Genomic DNA, 23,230 nt, shown 5'->3' with positions numbered 1-23,230 from the left:
AGGGCCATTTCTATTTGAGAGGCATTGTGTAGGCATTGTGGCTCTATTTCCGCTCTATTTCCGCTCTATTCTTAATATCTATATAAAACTGCTGGGTGAGGTCATCTGTTGGTTCAGGGTCAGGTATCATCTAAAATCTAAATCATCAAGGTTGACTCAGCCTTCCATCCTTCTGAGGTCAGTAAAATGAGGACCTAGACTGTTGGGAGCAATATGTGTACTCTGTAAACCGCTTAGAGAGGGCTGTAAAGCACTGTGAAGTGGTACGTAAGCCTACGTGATATTGCTATACTTCTCACTCTAGGCCATTAGGCCAACCAAGTGGTGAAATCCAGGTTCTTTCTCAATGCCTGGAGGCTGTTAGGCTCCAGTTAAGGAAAACAAGCTTTGGTTGAACTCAAAACCTCTGTGTTTTCTGACAATTGTGCCCATTTTTGGATTAAGGAAGGGGAGTGAAGGCTTGATGGTTCAGAAAGCCTTAAAAACCTAGTTCTACACCCCCACCCCACCCCCTGGGCAAGGGGTCAGAATAAGAGATGAGTCCATGTAAAATGAAAGACCTTGGCTGAAATATGTCTGGACTGGCTTTGCTTAATTCTGGCCTTGTTATTTATTGTTCTATTACCTTACTGCTTCTTAACATTCTAGATGTTTATTTTATTGCATTGAATTTTATTCTGTTTTTAATCCCTTGTTTTCATTTCTCTATAAATGGTAAGCTACTTGGAGTTATTCGGTGAATTGGACAGCCATATAAATCTAATAAATATGTAAAATAATGCCTTTTTATTACAGTTTTTATATCTTGTCTTTTAAGAGAACAAACCTTACAAATATCCACATTTGTATTAACCATACAAGAAATATTCTTTAAATAAAAAAAAAGAAAGACACTCCTTGGATCCTTTCTGCACTGTAGTGAACTTCAATTCCAATTTTCGGAGGAAAGCATTATTGTTGTTGTAATACTTTCCAAAAAGGTTATGTTCATACTTTATGTATGCTAAACTGGGATAAGCAATATTCTTGCAGAGGAGTGAAGCACTGTAATTTAAAAACGGAACCACTTGCCTCTGAGAGCCACCGAGGACATGGGTAACAATGTGATGCTATTATCAGAGTAATACCATTTTTAAGGTTTTAAAGATTTAAGGAATGACATTAGTATGTAAAAACTTACATTCTTGCCTAGAAGATTGCTATGACAGCATGACCAGGAGTGCTATGGTGGCCCCAGGATAGATGAAAGGGAGGGCATGGTTTGCCCATTCTAGACTAAACTCTCATGTGGCTTTGGCTGAGAATACCGTGTAAACATAGCTATTATTGTTTGTATAGATTTTAACTTACTGTGATATATGAATCCAATCAATCTGCTAGCTCATCATAAGCCAGGGCTAAGTATGATGTCTGAATCCTGTAACTATGAAAGATGAGTTCAAAACCAGTAGTTCTCTGGCCAGAGTTGGCATTTACGCTTGGCAATTGCTCTCTTCAAGCCCATCACATGCCATGCAGAATCCATGAATTTTGTGGGAAGGGCGAGAAGGAAAAGCTACCGGTTTCAACCACTGAATGTATAAGAGGCACTTATGCTTTTCCACTGGGTATATAAACTGTTTTGTTCAGCTTTATTCTTGTCTGAACTTATCCAGCTGAATCTGTGTCTGAGATTCCTGTTAGGCCCTAGTTCAGTCATGTGAAATTAGAAAATCAGTGACTGAAAATGACTTAAAGTCAGGCAATACTTGTATTATGGTTGGGGGAGCCTGACATTTTCAGAAAAATATAAGAGAAGGATGGGGTCCAAGCCTGATAGTTTCACCCTTTTGTTCACTGCCCTCCACATGTACAAATGACATTACTTGCTACAAAAATAAAATATCTCAATATTTTAGATCAGGGATTCCCAACCTGGGGTGCGAGATGATATTCCAGGGGGTGCGAGAAAAGTCCAGGTAATTTTTATTTATTTTTATTTTTATTTTTATTTATTTATTTATTTATTATGCAATGGATTAACTTTGTTTTCATTTTAGAGTTAAGTATCGTTATTTAGTGGCCGTCACATACATAGCTGAAAAGATTCAATCCTACCATATATTTAACACGTTCAGTAGTTCCTAAAGTCTAAATTTCAGGGGGTGTGAGGTTCGAGTGAAATTTCTTTAGGGGTGCGGGGCGAAAAAAAGGTTGGGAACCATTGTTTTAGATCAAGCCAAATTCCAAAGAGAATACCAGGAAGCTTGATGTTCAGACAAATCAGCCATCAACTAACAGATAAAGCCCATTTATAAACGATTCCCTAAGAAGCAAATAATTATCCTAGACCCTCACCCCACCCAATAGTCAGATAAGCAGGAAACAACTCCAGATAAGCAATCTGAGAGGAAACCATATCCCTAATCAAGAAATCAACAAGTCACATCTGCTAAGACTGGCAAGATAAGCAATTATATAGACAGCCAGTAAACCCTTCTTTCTCACCTAGTTTCATGAGATCACTTCTAGCCCCACTTTCATATAATATCAAGCCAAGATTGTTTTAACCACCTATTGTTCCATATCAACTTAGGGTTATCACTCAAATTCAGAAATAGTAAGCCATGAATTAGCATGCATACTTCAAATTGAGGTTTACTGCCACAAATTAAACCATTGTTTCTTTATTAAGATAGATTCTCACCTTGTAAGCCATAATAGGGCTTTCTATTATGAACATTTTCCATGGCACATGTACCTTTGCTAAAACAAAGCATACAGGTTTCATAGGTTGGCCTCTGAATGGTCACTATATAAAATATAGCATTAACCACAATTTTAATCCAGCTGGCTTGCATGCAGCCGAGCACATATTTTGTAGCCATCTGGCTAGAACAGGATATGTGTTGTACTCCAGGGAATCAGTGGGGATGTGGAAACTTAAAAACCACTTATCGAGGTTACCGTTCATCAAAACAAATTTGAACAAACAGTTGCTAACTTTGGTTTATTGCTGTCCTATTTGCTGGGGAATTTATAAAAATATTCTGCCAAGGATTAGCATGTGAATAACTGCTATCAAATCCAAGAGGATATCATTCCTACCTCTATCTCTGTAGACTAATTGGTCATTAAAGAGTAAGAGATCAGTAAATATTTGCAAAATATCCTCTTGACACTAACAATTCATTCGTGATCACAAAACGTAGAAAGGGAGAGGGGTAGCATTCTGATGTGATGTTTCATAAACAAAGCTTTAATGCATTAATCATACGTAGCAACCCTCTCAATTTTGTTAGAAAAGCTGATCTCCCGGTAAACATTTCTCTAGCCAAGTAAACCTTCATGTGTGAAATACTTTCTGCTGTTATGATAAATACATGCAGAAGCACACAGCAGCCACAGTAAATCATGTTAATCTCTTATTTCTATAGTGGACTAAGTTTGAAGATGAATGTTAAGTACAAGATGTATCCTCATTTTATCACAGGTCTTAAACATCAATCATCAGAAATCCTTGGAATGTGACTCTCAGCAACATCCCCACTTCAGAAATTGAATTCCTAGGTCTAGGCAACCACAAGATGAATTTTAACACGTTATCTCAAAATATGGGCTGAAATCTATGACACAGCCTAGGGGGCAGCAGGGAATAACAGATAATAAATATATTCCCCCCTCTCTCCCATCCCCTCTCTCTGAGAGAGAATGAGAATAAAGCTATGCTTCAATGGGAAGCAGTTCCCAGAAATATTACTACTAAACAAAAGTGTCTAATGAAATATACACATCCAAATTTTGTATCTCACACATTGCATTTTATCTTGTTTAAAGACATCAGGAGAAAGAAGTAGATCTTTAGAAATCTACACTATTTGCAAACAATTCCCTTCCCTACTTTTGCCTTTTCCTCTTAAAATAACCAAAATCTTTTAATTACATAAAATTGAAAATAGGCAGTTTGGGGAACAGGGCAAAATGTTCAGTTAAGTATCATTTCTTTGCAATTTTCATAAGCACAAATATTATGGTCGCATGCTGCTAAAATAGACAAACTACAGTACTTTTAGCATAACTTTTATGGGCACAGCAGTCCTCAGTGAAAAACCTTTGATCAAACATACTACACCCCCACCCCCCCGCCATCAATTTTAGATACACGAATAAGATAAGAGAGAAAGAGGAAAGAAAAGATAATGCTGCAATGTTAACAGCTTACTATACATCATAGAAACCTATGACAACAAAACAGTAGTTATTACAAAAAAGGAAAACTCAAGCAATCTTTAATCTCATGCTAGTTAAGACTACCAATTTTAAACAAAAGAGAAGAGTAAATATTCAGCCTATTATACACAATATCATCATTTCTTCCGCAATGCAAATCCAAATCAACTTAAATAATATGGAGCTGGTTAATGTAATTATAGTACTATCTTAAATTGCATAATGAAAGGCTAGTCAGAAAGCCACAGGTTATCTTAGCAGTTACTATGTGTCATGAGTTACTCTGGTTTAGATGCATCTTACATTGGAGCATTAATAATGTTTACTAAACATAGCCACTTCCTCTTATTTGATAAGATTAGTTTTGATGAACAACAAGCTTGTGAAGAAAACAATTCCTCACAAATAGTGGGGCTTCTATTATTTCAGTAACCTACCACAAAAACCCACAAACATATAATGAGTGCTGAATTTGGACAGACCTACTACTCCTGTTCCCACTGGTATAATATTTATTTATTCACTTTGCAAATTGGCTAACATCCAAAAGACTCAGGGCAGTTTCCAAAATATACCGGGGGGGGGGAGCGGGGGGGAGAAGGGGGCACATCCAGAAGAGTGAAACAACCAAATAGCTATCCTGGCCCAGACCTGGGAGCAAAGTGACGTTTCAGGATCAACTGAAAGCCTCTGAGCCCTGTCAATCTCCAGGAGATGTTTGTTGTTTCAGAGGGCAGGGCAGGAAATGCAACACAGAAGTCGAACTGTAAAATTCCCAATAGATGACATTGTTTGTCTGAGGTAACCTGGAGTGGGCTCAATTACACTGAATGGGCACAGATCAAATAACCAGGCCTTATGCAATGGAGGGCTCTGTAGGTGATTACCAGCACCTTCAATAGCACCTGGAAGTTATTTAGGGACCACCTACCATCCACAGTTTCTCCTGTCCCCAACTTTCTGACCAACTTAGCATGCTCCAGTGCTGACGTGGCCCAGGAAAGTAGCTTGGTCTGGAGCCTTGCCCTCTGCAACATTTCCTTTGAGATTTGTATAGCTCCCATCTTGAATGTATTTAAATGAACCCTCAAGACTTGCTGTTCCCTCAGGCCTTGTGTTAACAGTGTGTGACAGACCCTTTGTGCCGGTTTCAACTGAGATAGTTTCTTTAGACAAGCTTTTGGTGTTTTGCATTCTTTTTAAGTTTCTACTGTTTCTTTGTTTTTTTGTAAGCTCCCCAGAGTTGTGATTATGATGGCCTATAAATGTTAAAAATAAATAAAATTGTCTCTTTCTGTGACTTTCTATCTCTGATTAAGAATAGCATTAATCTATTATCTTATAAGGGTATTAAAATAACCTATGAGAAACGCTTCAGACATTCAATTAAAAAGAGATAAGTCTTTATAGGTTAAAATAGATTGATGGCATTAGACTTTGGCCACATTTGGGATTTCAGTCATAAATTCATTTCCTAATATTTTCCAAATATACAGGGTGAAGAGCTGATTAGCTGCACAATACAGTCACCCTCCAACATTTATACTTATCACAGAAACATTTGTGAAAAGGAAGTGGTAACTGGAATTTCCACCTACCCAATGTCCGCCTGAAATTTCAAGATGAACACAGTGCTGTCATTAGTCACTTCCTACGTAGGGGCTGTTGTTGCCTAACAGCAGGTTATAGCACAACCATGGCATCCTAGAGAAACTAAATCCTGAACAAAATGAGTGACCCCTTGTACAGGAGAAGACCTCCAATAAATAGTCAAATTTCCATAACCTAGGTGGCATCATGACATTCTAGCTCTATTTATTCATTTTTATTTATGTATTTATATCCCACCTTTGTTTTTATAAATAATTTAAGGTGGCAAACATAACTAATATTCTTCCTCTTCCTATTTTCCCAACCACAACCCTGTGAGGTGGTTGAGCTATGAGTGAGGGATTGGCTCCAAGACACCCAGCTGGCTTTCAGGCCTAAAATGGGACTAGAACTCACAGTCTCTGGGTTTCTAGCCTTGTGCCTTAACCATTAAACCAAACCAACTCTCTGAAGTACTATTACTATGAACCTCTATGTAGTTTTGCCTACAAAATAATTCAATTGTAATTGAGTGCCACTATATTTGGCCTAATTATATACAGCCAGAAATAAATAAAAGCAGAGGTAAGCAGCTTGTACTATTTGGCTGAATTTCAAAAGCTAACCTTATGTGTTATCACTCTACTCTTGTTGATTTTTTTTATTTCCAAAGTTTTTTGTTGTTGTTGTCTTTGTTTTGTTCTTTTTTCTTTTTGGATTTTTTAATTTAACTTTGGAAAGAAATAAAAATTTTATCAACTCTACTCTCAACTTTGGTTTCAGTCCCTCCTTGGGAAAATTTAATCCCAGTCTTGCCATCATAACCACCCAAAGATTCCACACAAATGTTCCAAAATATTTCAAAGTTTTGACCAGCAATTATGCATTTGAGAACACTCATGACTTCCACACACTGGAGATTTTCTACAAGCAACAACAGCAAAATCAGATCTAATTATATACATGAAAAAACTAATTTGGACCATATGATATCCAACTGAAAGTGGATTGGATTATGTCCTCAGAAACTCACTCACTTCCTACAAGAGAATGCAATCATAGCACTCCAGAAATTGATGAACTTCAATTCTCAGCATCCTTAGGATTCTTCAGGAAGATACAGAGTACTAAGGAATCATATTTTTACTAGAAAGACAATTGACATGACAGCACAAAATGATACATAGGTTGAAAAACACAAATAAAATAATTTTTTCTCTTCTCATATAATATTAGATCCTGGAGTCACCAACAAAGCTGAATGATGGAAGGATCAGAATAGATAAAAGTACTTCATATAGCATGCAATTAAAATAATGGAATTTGGAACAATATATTGTAATGATGGCTGAAAACTTCAATGCTCCTAAACGGGCACTTATTCCAACAGGATAACACTATCCATGGCTACACAATTACTCGTCATGCAATTACATATTACCTCCAGTAATATAAGCAGTATAAATATGAAGCACTACCTTTGAACCTCCAAGATTGTAGCTTCTGCTCACAAATAACAGGTTATTCTTTTTAATTGTTCACAACAAGGATAGATAACCTTTCATTTCATCAGTGAGCTCCTGACATGGAGCCATGCCAGCAGTATATAATGAAATGGCTAACCAAGATACAAATACATTATTCTCTTCCAAAAGGTCCTATGCTGATTAGCAGTGGCATTCATACACATTGTCTGCCAGCCTTCCAAGTAAAAATGTTACACACTATGTGGCCAATTCTTTTATTCTACCAGGATTACAGCAGCAAGAACTTGGAAGGGTCATCACACAATACCGAATAATGAATCTAGACATAGAAGCAAAACAAATCCATAGCTGAAATCAGCAGGGAAAATGAAGAGCAGAAAGTGCAGACAGGCAGACTATGCATGGGAAGCCTACATTGCATCTCTTCATAATTTTACACAATTACAGAGTTATACATGCTTGATTTGTATCTTTTTTTTTTAAACTGAAGAATATGAAACCAGGGGCCCTCTTATTTTTACTGGATTCTAATCAGCTGTGCAAAATCCATCTGCCAGTTAGAAAATTGATTTTAGAAATGATTCAAATTGTCATACCGAATAGCTGGATATGATAGTTGGGAAAAAAATGAGACTAAGATTTGGATAATATTCCCAACTGGATCACAATGTCCTCTTACTCTTGTATACACATGCTCCTCTGTTTAGGGCATGGTAAAATTTCATACAATAAATATATAGCTAGTAAAAACTGACAAAATTTCAGCAAAACATTTCAGAACATTAAGCCATTGTTTCTGACCAACAAAACAGAGTGTAAACAAAACAGAGCTCTGTAATCTAGATTAAAAAGAACAGATACATTCTTCTCCGTCATCAAAACTGGAGTTAAAAGGAAAGGAATACCTTCACTACCTCAAAGACTTAAAACATGATTTAAAATGTTTTAAGTCTTATGCCCTGCCTTCTAGAAACAATAACTTTCTGGTGGCTCCATTTTCAGGAGCCAAGGGGGAAAAGGTTTAAAAGAACAGCAGTGCACATCAACTGCTGTTGGCAGAAGAGTGTAGCCAAGAAATCCACAAATTAAAGCCAGGGTAACAGCCTTAGTGGAGACAGGGACAATATCTTATACTCCATCAGAAGGATCAGAATCAGTGGGGAAATGTTACTGGATGTGAAGAAATGTTGGAAGGGCCAACATTTAAGAAAAATTCCAGGGACGTATGAACTTGCCTCCTGATAGCCAGCACTGTAGCTAAGAGATGAAAGAAAGGATTACATCAGTTGGTCCCTATCTACTTGCATAAGGAACAAAAGACCCAGTCTTCTAACTGCTCCCACAAATACTTTTTTCAAAGCAGAACTATAATCTTAAACTACAGCAGGCGATAGAGCTACCGTTCCTTTCAGAAGACCACTCCTATTCACCTGTTTACTCCTAGACCGGGAGAGGAGCTGAAGGAACAAGAAAGCATCTTGGAGACATCTTGGGTCTCCGACCTCCGATGCCCAAAGATGACACATAACTTCCATGGGCAGAGATATCAAGACATTAACTACACCTGCATTCCTTTACACAATGGGTTCATAGCAGGAAGAGGATGAGCCATCCCCGATTTCACACAATTCACAGCTCTTCTGATATGGAGTTAATCTCTTCCTATCAGGTCCATCTTTCACTGACCACAAAGGTCCCTCAAGCTATGCCCAAGCACTGTGCATTTCTCCAAAATGTTACCTGAAAAGCTTTTTGAATACAAAGCATTTCCAGATAGCTATGTCTCAGTTGCTTCTGCAGAGCTAAACTTCATCCATATTACTTGTAGCAGGAAAAATAGAATATAGGGAAGATTTTCTAGGTAGCCTTTGAATTTGTAAGAGAACACTATTCAGTAAACAAAAGCAAGCACAAAGCTGGTGGGAAGTGTTTGGATGAGAGCTTGGAGTTCTTTTTTATACTGTTCTGAGGGCTTTCGTGTGGCTGTATATCACCAACAGATTGTATGAATCGTCTACTGTTCCGAGTTGAACAGATGGATAGTTAAATTGCACAGAATGCTCCGAGGTATATCAATACCACCATCGCCAAGAGGAGAGTTATTACAAAATTTAAGTAACAATGTCCAATAATGAAAGGCAAAAGGATCAGTGGGGTGGGGACCCTTTTAGTTGTTAATAGATGGGACGAACAGCCCAAGCAAAGTGAAACTGGACAAAACTGGTTAGAGACAACAGAACTCAATTGCTTCTTGGTATGTGTCTCGAGGTATTATATTAATATATGGCTGCAATCCTAAACAAACCCCTAAGAAGTAGGCCAACATGAGTTCAGTTAAAATCCTTTGAAGTTAATCCACATAGATGGGATAAGAAAAGTTCAAAATATGCAAACCTCAGGGCAGCGGTACAATCCCAAGGTGTATTAATTGCCACTTCCCAAACAAGTTGAAACAGGCCAACATTTCTCAAAGGTCACTCCAGCATCAAAAACATCATGTTAGGGAAGGATGGAGAAAATTCTTGATTAGAAATAGGAAATCAATTCTACCAGCTGGAATTACAGAGAGTTGCAGTTCAGCAACTTCTGGATAGCCATCACTCATGGGTTTTGGTTGACCAACATCTGGGAGGCCCTGCATCAATTTAACTTTAACTTTTAGAACCTTTTTGGTCAGCATTTTTTTTAAATGGGATAACTTTTTTAAAATGTAGATAAGGTTTCAATGGCAGCAGGGAAAAAGGAGATCAGATGATATGATGATAGCAATAGGAATAGCACTTAGACTTATATACCGCTTCACAGTGCTTCACAACCCTCTCTAAGCAGTTTACAGAGTCAGTATATTGCCCCCAACAATTTGGGTCCTCATTTTATCAACCTCAGAACAATGGGAAGGCTGAGTGAACACTGAGCCTGTGAGAATCGAACTGCTAAACTGCCGGCAGCTGACAGTCAGCAGAAGTAGCCTGCAGTACTGCATTCTAATCACCGTGCCACTACAATTCGTCAAAAGTACAGTTTCTTCTGGTTCTGCAACTTACTCCCCAAAATCAGCAAGTCCTTTCATAACTGGGAGGTAAACAATAGGCTGATAATGTCCAAAGATAATTCATACAATTTTCACATTGGTGTTTAATAAGATGATCAAACAGTTATCGCTTTGGCAAACACATACTTAAGTCACATTTCTGTCCTTGGAAAATTTAAGAAAATAAGAGAGCAGCATGCTTGTTCGCCCCATTTTGCAGGACAAAACAGGTTGTCCTCAACTTAACAACTGCTCTTCTACTGGCATTGAACCAAAGGAGCTAGCCCCCCCGCATGAAATTACAGCTGTTGCAACATCCCCACAGTCAAGTTAGCAAAGTTCAGTCACCGGGCAGTATGCCCATGGAGTGCTGCAACACCAACCCACCTACTTCTCTCCCCAATCTCAGCTGCCCACCTGGTCCACCAGTGCACACAAGGCTGTCACAGACTCCAGGGCAGGATTCCCTCATCCCACAATGCCTGAGAGACCTGAGTCTCTTCCCCACCCCGCACCCCGGGGCCAATTACACTAGCGAGGATGGTCGTGCTTAAGAACAACTGCCTTTGCTAGCTTTCTGGAGAGGGAAAGAGCCTCTTCAGCCTTTACATCAGGGGTGTCAAACTGGATTTCTTTGAGAGCTGGATCAACATTGTAGTCCACCTCTGCAGGCCGGGGGTGGGGGAGAGGGACGGATGCTCCTGAAGCAGCCTGCGGGCCAAAGCAGAGCATGAGGGGCCATGCATGGCCTGTTTTCAGCCTGGATGGCCTCCTGCACCACTTTGCTGCACCCTGTTTTGGCTGCCAGGGGCATTGTAAGCCAGTCGTTTGCTATTTCCAGGCCGTGGGCTAATTTAAGGGGCACACGGGCCTTGAGGTTGACACTCCTGCTTTACATCAATCATCTTCCACAGCAGAAGAGAGCTACCTCTGTCTTACAGCAGGTACAGAAAAAGTCAAAGATAAGTGGACTTGGGCATGGTGGGATGGGGAGAGGGCCTAGGCCTTCTGGCCATGGCAGGTTTCTGTGCTCCAGTGGGCACCAGACTTCCCCTCCCTCCACTTCGCTGCAAATCACTTAAGACTTTAGACTGGGAGGGACAGGATTTCAGTCATTTCAGGCAGGATTCCAGTCATTGAGCGAAGTGGGCCATGGGCACGTTATTTAACAACAGCTTCACTCTATGATCAAGATTCTGGCACTGACTGTGGTTGTAAGTCAAGGACTACTTGTACTGATTATTAGCTTACCAAGAAGTTATATAGAAATTCAAGCTATGCACCCCTTTCAGATCTTATCTCCAAAAAGTGCTTCAGAGCCCATCAAAAGTATCTACTGCAGCAACTGCCACAAGATCTTAGGAAAAGGCATGGCTTCTTTAAAGTATTGCAAATAGATGCTGCATTCATATCACGAAACTCATCAAAGCGTATTTTGGAGACTGTACCTGAAGCAGAGGACATCCCAAACCGAAGGCATAAACTTATTAAAATGATTCTCTAAATCTGCCCATCATCACCTGCCTGCATTTGCACATCAAAGCCCTATGGTTTATTCCAAAATATTCCTCACTTTTTTCCAATGAGACTTTTAATCAAAGGTAAGCATTTCCAGGACAACTTGTGTCAATTATTCTTCCAAGCACCTGTTACATACTTTCCTTAGGAATGAATCTTCTCTTTCCTCTTAGGATCATTGCTGGTGAGAGAACAAACAAAGACATCTCAAACAAAATAACTTGCTTTCTCATCAGTCTGTTGTGGGAACAAGCATTCCACAGATAACTCCAATAAAGGAAGCAGGTCAGGTTGAGACAGAATTGATCTTGTAAGGCTTCAGCGCACATTTTCCTCCTATTGCATGGTCTAGATTATTCTAGTTTCTTCTCCCCACATGCCCTCAGGAATCTCACTTAATCAAGTGAATTACTTCTTGCCACAGCTTTAAAATCAATGCTTGCAGCTACAAAAAGGCAAGCAAAGTATAAAAATAAATGTATGCTCAAGTTCTTGAGGGGCAGATATTTTAAGCAAGATTTAAATGGGCCAGTTTGAAACATCACAACTATACAAGGGGAAGCTAGACTTAAAGGAGACAGGATATCTAAAGCTTTAAACTGTACATAAAAAAATATTGGTAGCACAACTTGTAAAATTAGTGTTTTTATACTGCTTCAAATATTCACCTCAGATAAAATCACCTGCATCCAAAGTTCCATAAATTCTACTATGAATCTTAATAAATTAAGTGTTTGTATTCAAATATTCCATTTATAATTTTTTGCATATTTGTCTTTCCACTCCTATCAACTAACTCTTCATTTATTACCCTCTATTTTTTTAAAGCATTAAACGAAACAGTCCCTCACAAACAATCCAAACATGCAACAGCAACTAATTGGCAGAGAAAAAGACTGCAACCACAAGCAGCAGCTTAACTTTATATTGTAACAAATAAAGTTATGTAAGAATTATTTGGAACATTCCAAATACCTCAGAGGCTCTCTGTATATTGGGGCTAAATATTAATAGTATATACAACGTTTATAAACAGATGTTTTCCATAGAGCTGTCTCGAGTGTCCAGGTTGGGAGGAGCTCCAGTCTCGCTCTTCCAGGCTGAGCTTGAAATTGAGGAACGCCTCACCGTCACGTGGTCCTCGGGCGCCCCCAGTTTTTTGCTCAGCCTCGTGGCTAACAGGCTGTTTTTCCCTTGCTCTGGTCGTTCAGCATTCTAGGCCTCTTCTCTCGCTTTCCACGTGGATCACCGGCAGGCAGCGCAGGAACTCAGGTTTGAACTCCCAGGGAGTGTTTTTAATATCCGAGCCGCTTTTTTAAGGGGAGAAAACGAGCGCTTTGAGCGCTCCCCCGCTTCGCTTGCCGCCTAATCGCTCCGCGAGGCCGCTTCGCTTCTGCCTGCCTCTCCTCGCCTTACCCGCCGTTCCCCCGCGAACGCCTTCTAGCCCAGGGTACGCTTCCTGGTTCTCCCAAAGGCTCTAATCTTCCCTGGGAGTTTACCGCCGCTGGGGCTGCCTCCGTTACTTCGGCCTCCATCTCGGGCCCCTGTGGCGTCCGCCATCTTGGGGGCCCTGGAACGGCCGCCATCTTGGGTGTGCCCTGGAACGGCGCCATCTTGGGTGTGCCCTGGAACGGCCGCCATCTTGGGTGTGTCCTGGACCGCCGCCATCTTGGGTGTGCCCTGGAACGGCCGCCATCTTGGGTGTGCCCTGGAACGGCCGCCATCTTGGGTGTGCCCTGGAACGGCCGCCATCTTGGGAGGGCCGCATGGCCGTCCGCCATTACTAGAGGCCTTTTACAGGCCGCAGCCTTAACTTACTATTAGGCAGCCTGGGATTCCCTCGCCTCAGCCTGTCTTTCATTCTACCAAAGGCCTCCTGCAGAAATAGGGTCTGTTGGCCCTGCAGCCTTTTTCCCCAGCAGGCGAAGTAGCAGCTCTGCCCCCCACCCCTTCCCGGTCCGTCCGGCAGGGGTAGCTGCCTGGCATGCTCACCTTTCTGGCTGATTGGTCTCTGGCTAGGCCCTGGTTCGTACTCAAACCTCTATTTTAAACAGAAAAATTTTTTTGACTAAAAGGGGGCGGGAACGTGCGTTGGGATTCCCGGCCTCCCGTAGGCCGCATCCAGACCTGGTTTCAGCTACATTATTCCCTCTGCCTGCGGCCCCAGGGTCATTGGTTTTCTTTTTTTCAGAGGCCTACCAGTAGGCCGCATTGTTTCCTGACTCCTGGGCAGATCCTGGGACTGCTCAAATACCTTGCAATCCTGCCTAAGTCTCCCCCAACTAAGGAGTTAGTTGCTTGCCATGTCCCTTCCCGGTTCGCCCGGCAGGGACAGCTTGGCGTTTATTCTGGCTGATTGGCCCCGGCTAGGCCCTACTTCCCAACACGTTACAGAACAATTCTGTGGCCTTGACAAAAAGGGGGTGCAACACGAGCACTGGGAGTTCCAGCCTCTGCTTAGGCTGTACCCAGACCCGTTAACCGCCGCATTAACCAAAATTTTTTTTCCTTTTTCTCTCCTCTCCAGATGGCAGACGACAATACCTCTCGTGGCACTTCTCTGAAGGCCAAGGCCAAATCCCACCACCTGCGCAAACAGGCACAGGAACCATCCAAAGCTTCCCAAAGGGATGCCCTCAGGCGACACAGGGCCCTCGAAAGGGAAATTGACAGACGCTCTCAGGAGTCAAGCTCTGTGCCCCGGGACCCTTCCGTTCCATCAACCTCCACCCATCCTCCTCTCCCCTCCCCTCCTGCTTCTGCTTCTCCCCACAGCCTGGACAGGCCCCTGAGGTCACCTTGCCCACCACTGCTGTAGAACTGCGCCCGGAGGAGTCTCTCCCATGGCGGAAATACCGAAAACCTAATGCAGGCTATGGAGCTGGCCATCCGGCAAAGGGTAGCGCAACAGATGCAGCAGCTGGCCGGCCTGGCTCCTCGGCCCGCGCCCCCGAGGCCCTAGGATCAGCGGCCTCGCATGGTCAGGCAACTCCCCAAGAGGACTTAACCTTACCTTTGGAGTTGGAGGGAATGGAGGCCCAAGAACCCGGGACCCTTCCCTCTTTGGGGACGAGCAGGACCTTGACATGAGGTCCCTCATAGGCAGTGAACTCTTTTCGGGAACAGGTCCCCTAGAAGGGGACATGTCGGAGGACGAGGGCCTCCCTCCAGGTCAGCCCGCGTTTCTAGGGCTCTTTAAACCGCACCTATTTAGGTCCCTCCTGTTCAAAGCCAGGACCACCTCGGGCCTGAACCCCTCCCCACCCAACCCAGCGGCGGCAGGGGTTCCTCCCGACTCTCTCTTCTTCTCAGCCCGTGGCGGAAACTGAGGTGATCCTGTCCCGCCCATATTCTCAGACATGGTTTCTAGGCAGCTGGCCTCCTCGGGGCCCTCCCCCAACGCCCAGGAGAAGCGGTTTTTTAACCTGGAACCGCAGTTCTCCACCTTGCTCGATCCTCCCCGTGGATCGAGCCCGTGGTAGGCCTGGTTTCCCGCTCTACTCCCAGCGACTCACTCGATGCTCTCCAGCCCGAGGACAAGCGAGCTGAACTGGCCCTGTGCCGCGCTCACCTCTCTGACGCTTGGGCAGTCAGGGCTTCCACTGCCGCGTCGTTTTTCACCAGGTCTTCCATCAAGTGGCTCCAGCAGCTCAAGCAACATGTCCCCACAGCCAATCTCAGGGCGCACCAGGACATTGCCAAGATCCTGGCCACGGCCGAAGCTGCAGACGCCACCTTCCAGGCGGCAAAGTTCTCCACCAGGGCCATTTCGTCCCAGGTTACCGCCCGCCGTCTACTCTGGCTCCGCCACTGGCAAGCGGACGTTAAAAACAAGACTAAGCTAGCAACAGCCCCCATCTCTGGGGGAAGTTATTTGGACCGGTTCTCGACCCATTCCTGGCCGAGACCCGGAACAAGCGCAAGTACCTCCTTCCCTCTCTAGGAGGTCCGACTTCAGAGGCTCCCCCTCTCCTCGCCAGGGTTCTTCTCATTCCTCCTCCTTTGCCAGATACTACCGATCCTCTCCCTATAGATCTCCCTACCGAGCGGAGCCGATGGGTCCGGAGGTAATCCTTCCAGGAAGCCCTCCCGGGATCCGGGAGAGGTTCGCTCCGCTGCTCTCGATAATGCAGTCGCCCTCAGGCGCTTGTCTTTAAAAAAAAAAAAAAGAGGAAGGAGTGCGAGAAGGCCTATCTCTACTCCGACCTTTAACCCCTGCTTGCAACAGGCTCCTACCCCAGGAGCACTCTTGTCCTCCTCACCCTGCCCTGGGCAACTGGTCGGCAACACATCTACCCCATTCAATGCTAGCCGGGTCCCTTCTTGCGCTCCCGGCCTCACACAGATCTCTGCGCTCCCCTCCTTCTCTCTGTCCCAGAGTTCTCCCAGGGAATTCCCGCACGGGTCGATCTTCCCAGTTTCTTGAATCCCGGTCCCAGTGCACACCTGTTGGCCTCTTTGGCGGGACTGCCTCCCAGATAGCTCCGCCTCCTCTTTAGGCCCCTTGTTGAGACATTCCAATATCCAGGGTTTTCTCCTGTTGGGCATGCCTTCCAGCGGTCATCAGGGTTCCAGGAGAGATTCTATACCAGACGGGCCCCACCCGCAGGACTAGCCAAGCTTTGGTATGTCCCAACCTGGACACTCGAGACAGCTCTATGGAAAAGGGGCGTTGGTTCTTACCTGATACGCTTCTTTTCGTAGAGCTGTTGAGAGTGTCCAGCCCCACCCGTAGGCCGTCTGGTGGGAAACCTGGCTGTTCGACCGAGCAATCTAATATATTTTTTTCCTGAGTGTGATGAGAACAGGACTTTCCTTCTCGTCTGTGCAAAAACCTGGGGAGCGCCCGAGGACCACGTGACGGTGAGTGGGCGTTCCTCAATTTCAAGCTCAGCCTGGAAGAGCCGAGACTGGAGCTCCTCCCAACCTGGACACTCTCAACAGCTCTACGAAAAGAAGCGTATCAGGTAAGAACCAACGCCCCTTTTCCACCAAAGTCACCCAACAGGACATGTTTCAGAAACAGAACTTAATAATGGCTATTTTGAGGAAATTAGTTCCAAGACATCACCAACCAATGTCTGATAATCAAGCAATATTTTTCAACCTCATCATGTCCAACTACCATAATTAAACTTCTGAAGGAGACCCAGTTGGAAAAGGCTGTCTCATAATCAAAATATTACAACTTCTGCGCTTTTTTCCCCCAAAGAATGACCCAATACAAGTAATCCTCAACTTAACAGCCATTTGTTTCATTAACTGTTTTAAGTTACAAGACACACAAAAAGTGACCCATGATCAGTCCTAATGCTTACCACTATTGCAGCACCCACATGGTCACATGATCAAAATTCAGGAGCTTGGTACCCAATATATATTACAACAGTTGTAGCAGAGGTCCCCAACCCCGGACTGGCACCAGTTCATGGTATGCTAGCAACCGGGCCGCGCAAACAAGCAAAGCCCTATCCGCAGAATGCAGGCAGTATGCAAAACCACGCCCCCTCCGGTCCACAGTTCTTTTTCCATAGAATTGGTCCCTGGTGCCCAAAGGTTGGGGGCTGCTGAGATATAGCACCCAGGTCATGTGGCCACCATTTTTGACCTTCCCAGCTAACCCTTTGCCTTCGAAGGTAAAGCCAATTCTTTTAAAAACGTCGCCCTACTACAACAAAGCCTCCCCTGCCTGAGAGGGCAGCCCAACTCCACATGGGGAGGCAAATCTCCCGGGGCCGCAGTGCAGGATTGGCCCGCCTCGGGAGAAGCGCCCAGCCACCATCCCTGCCTGGCGCCGGGCAGAGTGCGAAGAGCTTCGCCTGGGGCGCCCAGCACAGCTGACAGGCAGGCCCTCCTTCCCGGCAGCAGAGCTCTCGCCAAGGCAGCGAGCGCCTCCCTGCCAGGCCCTCTGCTCATCCCACCAGGACCACGCTGGAGCTGTGCGGGCTGGGCAGACTGGGAAAGCGAGCCGCGGGTGTGTGCCCGCCTGCCAAGCGAAAGAGCCGGGCCGACCCAAGCTTGGCTTCCTTCCCAAGTCCCTCCAGCCCGAACCCGAAGGGGCCACCAGGAGAGGCTGCCCGAGGCAGTGATAGCGCCCACCCACCCGTGGACAGGGAGGCAAGGCGACGGCCTGCGCCACATCCTCCTCCGAGCTGAGCCCTGCCGAGTCAGCACCTCTGCCTGATGCCCGTTCTGCTGCAGCGTTTGGAGCTGCCGGCGCATTTGGAGATGCGTGGGGACGGGGACAGGCTGGGCGAGGGGTGGAAAGGACGGGGGGCTTTGGGCTCTCTCCGACGGCCAGGGAAGTAGTGCTGCCATCACCTCGCCTCCCTGTCTGCGAACGGGTGGGCGCTATCACTGCCTCGGCAGCCTCTCCCAGTGGCACCTTCGGGTTCGCGCTGGAGGGACTTGGGAAGGAAGCCAAGCTTTACCTTCGAAGGCAAAGGGAAGGCGGCAACAGGAGCGCCTGAAGCTAAGTGTCTCCGCAGGGCTCCGGTTGCAGGGAGGAGCCATGGCTGGCCGCGCCAAATGCCGCAGCGTTGCTCTAAATGCCGCGGCAGCAAGGGAGAAGGGAAAGCAACAGTGGTGGAAGTTCTCCCGATACGAAGTGTCCCACCAACGCAGGCAGCATCATATCCGGGTATGCAACAAAAGTACTTCCTAATGGCAACCCCCCCCCCGCCATTCCCCATTTCACATGTTTAATATAGGCCTTAATTTGGGGGGGGGGGGGCTTAATTTGATTTTATGCCAATAAAACATGCTGGGCCTTCCTATTGGTGGAGGCCGTATTGTTGGAGAAACACGGTAGTTAGTCCTCGACTTACAAGTTTAGTGACTGTTCAAAGTTACAACGGCAGTGAAAAAAGTGACTTATGACTGTTTTTCACTTACAACTGTTGCAACATCCCCATGGTCATATGATCAAAACTCAGGAACTTGGCACCTGACTCATGTTTATGACCATTGCTGTGTCCCAAGGTCATGGGGTCACCTTTTGCAACCTTCTGACAAGCAAACTCAATGGAGAAACCAGATTCACTTAACAACCATGTTACTAACTTAAGAACTGCAATGATTCATTTAACATGACAAGAAAAATCATAACACTTAACATCACTTAACAAATGTCTCACTTAGCAACATAAATTTTAGGCTCAATTGAGTTTGTAAGTTAAGAACTACCTGTATTTGGTTTGAAGTAATGCAGACAGAATGTGTGCCTAGGATATAAAACACACCTTAAGGTACCTTTTTGCTTTCAAATCCAAAAAAGGGCTGCACAGCTTAACAGATATCAAGTCAGTATGTCAACGAACATAGATATCATAAACAAGATCCATATATATTTAGCTTTCTACCTAAAAACCTAAAAAAAACATCTTTTTTTAAAGTTGATGATCAAGACATGATAGGGTAAAAAAGAAAGAGTCAGCTGACAGGCTGCATTCAGCATTATGGACCTTAAGAAATTAAAACAAATTGAATATCAGAAAAATGATGTTTTTCCTTTTCCATCTTTTAATATGCAATGATTTTCACCGATGAGGAAACACGAATCCATTCCCAGATCCAATGAATTTAAACAAGCAGTAGAGAATTTGACCTTAGATTGTAAATAAAGCTTGTTCAGATAAATAAACCACAAGTAACACAGCAAGTGTCTGCTCTTTCTGACAATCTTCAGACTTTTTAAGATCTCTATACCTGTATTTTTACTTAGACCCAGAACACTTTTACAAACCAGCATAGAGCATTTTGTAAATGAGAATTAGTTCCATCTAGAAAAACAGAAATATTTAATCTTTCGTGTGTGTGTGTAGTGTGTGTGTGTAGAGTGTGTGTGTGTGTTTGTGAAAGGAGCATTCCCCAAATTTTCACTCAGGTGCCTCAATAAACAGGTACAGTTAGTAGCTGATGCTTTCTCTCCTAAAAGTGAAGTAGTAACTTTTCTGGCCTGCTTCTCTTATTGCAAATTTGGAGGGGGCAGGGTATGAGAAAAAAAGAATATCTGTTCAGATAGTAGAGAACCTTTCCACATGGCCTGACCCACAAGTTTCTTCAGACAACCTTCACTCCTTGGCCACGAGCCTCTGAAAAAATGACAGAGTAAGACAACCAGAGTAAAGGCCAATCAGGAGGTCTGTTTTCTCACAAATCTTCTGCACCCACTCTTTCTTCAGAACCTTTCCCTGCTCATGTTTCTAACCTAATTATAAACAGACTGGAAAATGTAGACAAAAGGGATCAGAACTCAGGACAATTCTGATCCATTCTTGGAAATCTTCCAAAGCTCCACGAAGTAACGGGGACAAAGATAGAGCCACATGGATCCATCAGGCGATCATACCTTTCCCCCTAGAGTCCCCACCCGCCGAAGCCAGATTTTTCCCCACCTCACCGACGAGTGGTACGAATAAAATACTCATAGGTTAACTATTCCACCATACTAAAGACCCGCCAGAGTAGGAGAACAGATCTTCCCACCCCATTCTCTCCTCAAACAGAAGGAGCGAGCGATCCCCTCGCTTAGTGAAACCCAGGAAGCGGCACGGTAACAGATGATTCACACGCTCCTCTGAACACAAAAACACGCCTCCCATTCATTTCTCACCCACCTGCATAGAAACGGATGAGGCAACCGGTCTCCGAGTCCATGCCCTCCTCCTGCACCCGCCACAGGTCCCGGAAGCCCAGCTGCGAGAGGTAGTCGTTTTGAATCTGCAGGGGCTTCTCGTGCGATTCCAGCCGGCGGGCAGTCTCTCCGTGGAGCTGGACATACAAGGCCGGAGGCTGCTGCGGAGAGGCGGCTTCCCCAGCAGGAGAGGAACTTCCCCGCAGAGCTTTCCCCTTGCCCGAGGAGTCCCCCGAGGCTCTACGGCCTAGCCGGGATTCCGGGCCGTGCACCGAAAACGGATCGCCTGGCCGGCGTGGCTGGTTCCTTCCAGGGCCCGATCCGGCTCCTTCTTCCTTGGCCGCGGGTGGCGGCGCAAGATCCGCTTCCGATTCTTCCGAAGAAGAAGAAGACGACGAAGAAGAAGAGCCCCCGCCTCCGCTGTAAGGATCCAAGCGGTCGGAGGCGCTTTCGGCGCTGGGGCTGAAGCTCTCGGTATCCGACCCTCCCAAGAGGGACGGGCAAGAGAGTGGCGGGCCGGACAGGTAGAGTTCGGGGCGGGGCGGCGGAAAGGCCCGTCCGGGGCTGCAGTCGGAGGGGGAAAGGCTGGGCTGCCCACTCGCCCGGCCGCTCTCCCCTCCACTGAGAGCCAAGCGCCTGGGCCGAACAGCCGCCGCCTCGCCGGCTCCCAAGCCGTTGGGGGCCCCTCGCCGGCTTCGGGGCCTTCTCCCGACTGGGATCGGGGTTAAACTTCCCGCCGGAGAAGTTGGAGCCTCCGCGGGCTCGGGCAGCGCCTCTTCTTTCCCGCCGAGAGAAGCCGATGCTGGTTGTAGGAGCAAATCATCCGCCGCCGCCGCCTCTTCTTTAGGGGGCAGCGAAGCCTCGGCCGCCACGGCGGCCGCCTTCCCCCAAACCCGGACAGCGCTACTCCCGCCTCCCCGGTGCCCGAGCTGCAGCAAGCGAAGCGCCACTTCAGCGGCGGTGGTCTCCAGGTTGCAAAGCACCGGGAGCAGAGAGCAGCCGCCGCCGCCGCCGCTCCCCCGCTGTTGCTGCTGCTGGGGATAGTAATAGTAGACATGGACACATCCTCGCTGTAGGTCCCGCCGCACCCAGTCTCGCTCTGGGGCTTGGAGAGGCTGGAGCTGCCGGGGAGGCTTGGGCAGCAAAAGCAGCGTCTTCCGATCTAAGCTGCGGGTCCCCAGCGCGGCGGCGGCGGCGATCGGAGCGGCGGGGGAAGAAGCCGCCGACAGATTCCGCTTCAGTCTGCCTCTCCGCAACAGGAGGGAGTTGGCGCCGTTGCCGGGAATAGCCGCTGCTGCCGCCGCCGCCGCTTGAGTCCCGTTGGCCGCTAGCGCCAACGAAGCGCCGCAGCCGGTGGCCGCGGCCCCTCTTTTCCTTCGCCGGTGGTGGCCGCCGACAAGCCCTGTCCTCGCGGCTTCTGCGACGGCGGCTGTTCCTTTGCCCCCTTCCAACGGGCTGGGTCTTCCTATGCCGGGGCCGCTCTCGATGCCGGGGGCGGCTTGGCCCGAGGGGCTCGGCCGCTTCCCCTTGCCGATCCTCGGGGCCGGCGTTTCTCGGCTTCCAAGCTGGGGTTGCTGCGCAGGTTCCATCGTAGAACGGCCGGGCGAGCCGCGTTCCGAAGGGGGGAGGGGGCGCGGGATTATGTAGCAACAGTGAACATTCCGTCGGTGTCTCAGCGTTCCATTCGGCTCAGCCTTGCCGCCGCGCAGCTGCTGCCGTTGTCGCGAGCGCCATTAGGGACTGGAGAAGAGACGGGCTCGGCGGCGGCGGCGGCGGCAGCAGACGGCAGTCACCGCCTCCTTCCTCCTTCCTCCCTCCCACCCGGCGTGGCCTCTCCTCTCCTCCCCGAGGCTCCTTATGAATATTAATTAAAGCAGGCCTCATACGAAGGGTGTCATTTTCTCCTTGCCTCGCTCGCTCCCCGAACGCCGTTCGAGCGCCTTCTTAATATTCATGAGGAGTGACGACATCCCTCGTGAGTTAGGAAAGGGCGGGGCTCCGGGGGTAAACAAAACGTGATAATTTGAGCCCAAGATGAACGGTGGGAAGAACTCGACTGATGAAAAGGTTGCTGGGAAACGTAGTTCCGAAGCTCAATTCTGCTTCCCGAGATCTCCCAATGCTGACTACATGTCCCTTCGGCCGTCTCGCTCACTTCGTTGGGCGGGAGAGAAAAGGCAGCTTCCTCGGGTTTCCTTCCTCCTTTAGCTGCTCTCTTTTCTTGGGGCTTGTGGTGTCCCACATGTAGAATGTGGTGGCGTCAGTTGTCCTTTATTTTTCCTCATCCCTATTTGACCTCGACCTTTACATATAGTTCCCTAATTGTTGAGGTTTGCAGATACAAACGTTTGCACGTAGACAATAGTGGCGAATATCTGTAGCTCGGGTGTAGGAGAGGGGAAAATACTCATTTGCACGTTTATTATTTGCAACAAGAGCATATTTGCTTTCAATGTCCAGGTACTTAAGGTACTGTACTTTACCAGCATTGAATTCACGGCTTATTCAGAGGACGTTTTATTGCAGTTTTGATTCTACTTGAGACATAATATGAAAATTTCCCAAACTCAGACTAGAATGCTATTGGGGGTGGGTACTAAAAGCGTTCCTGGATCCAAAGCAAATAGGCAGGCAGGCGTTTGCCCGCTGTATCTCTCTGATTCTCTATAATTAACTGCTCTGGCTTTATTTACTTCAGTCAGGAAGTTCATCCAAGTCAGAACAGTGACTCAAAAATATAGGAAGTTGCCCTTCTGAGTC

General features: G+C 46.1%; 1 protein-coding gene across 1 annotated transcript in view; it reads right to left on the bottom strand.

Moving 5' to 3' along the window:
* Positions 1 to 22,232, bottom strand: part of PHLPP1 (PH domain and leucine rich repeat protein phosphatase 1) — a 165,702-nt gene extending 143,470 nt beyond the window's left edge. The window contains exon 1 of the mRNA XM_087930763.1: positions 20,454 to 22,232. Coding sequence (XP_087786889.1) covers positions 20,454 to 22,059 — 1,606 coding nt within the window. The 5' untranslated portion in view covers positions 22,060 to 22,232. The remainder of the gene's footprint in view (positions 1 to 20,453) is intronic.
* Between the last annotated feature and the right edge of the window lie 998 nt (positions 22,233 to 23,230).

This window comes from Pseudonaja textilis, chromosome 3, assembly GCF_049901715.1.
Source record: "Pseudonaja textilis isolate UNSWEBS1 chromosome 3, rPseTex1.2, whole genome shotgun sequence".
NCBI classification, from domain to species: domain Eukaryota; kingdom Metazoa; phylum Chordata; class Lepidosauria; order Squamata; family Elapidae; genus Pseudonaja; species Pseudonaja textilis.
This window is presented reverse-complemented; position numbering and strand designations above follow the sequence as displayed.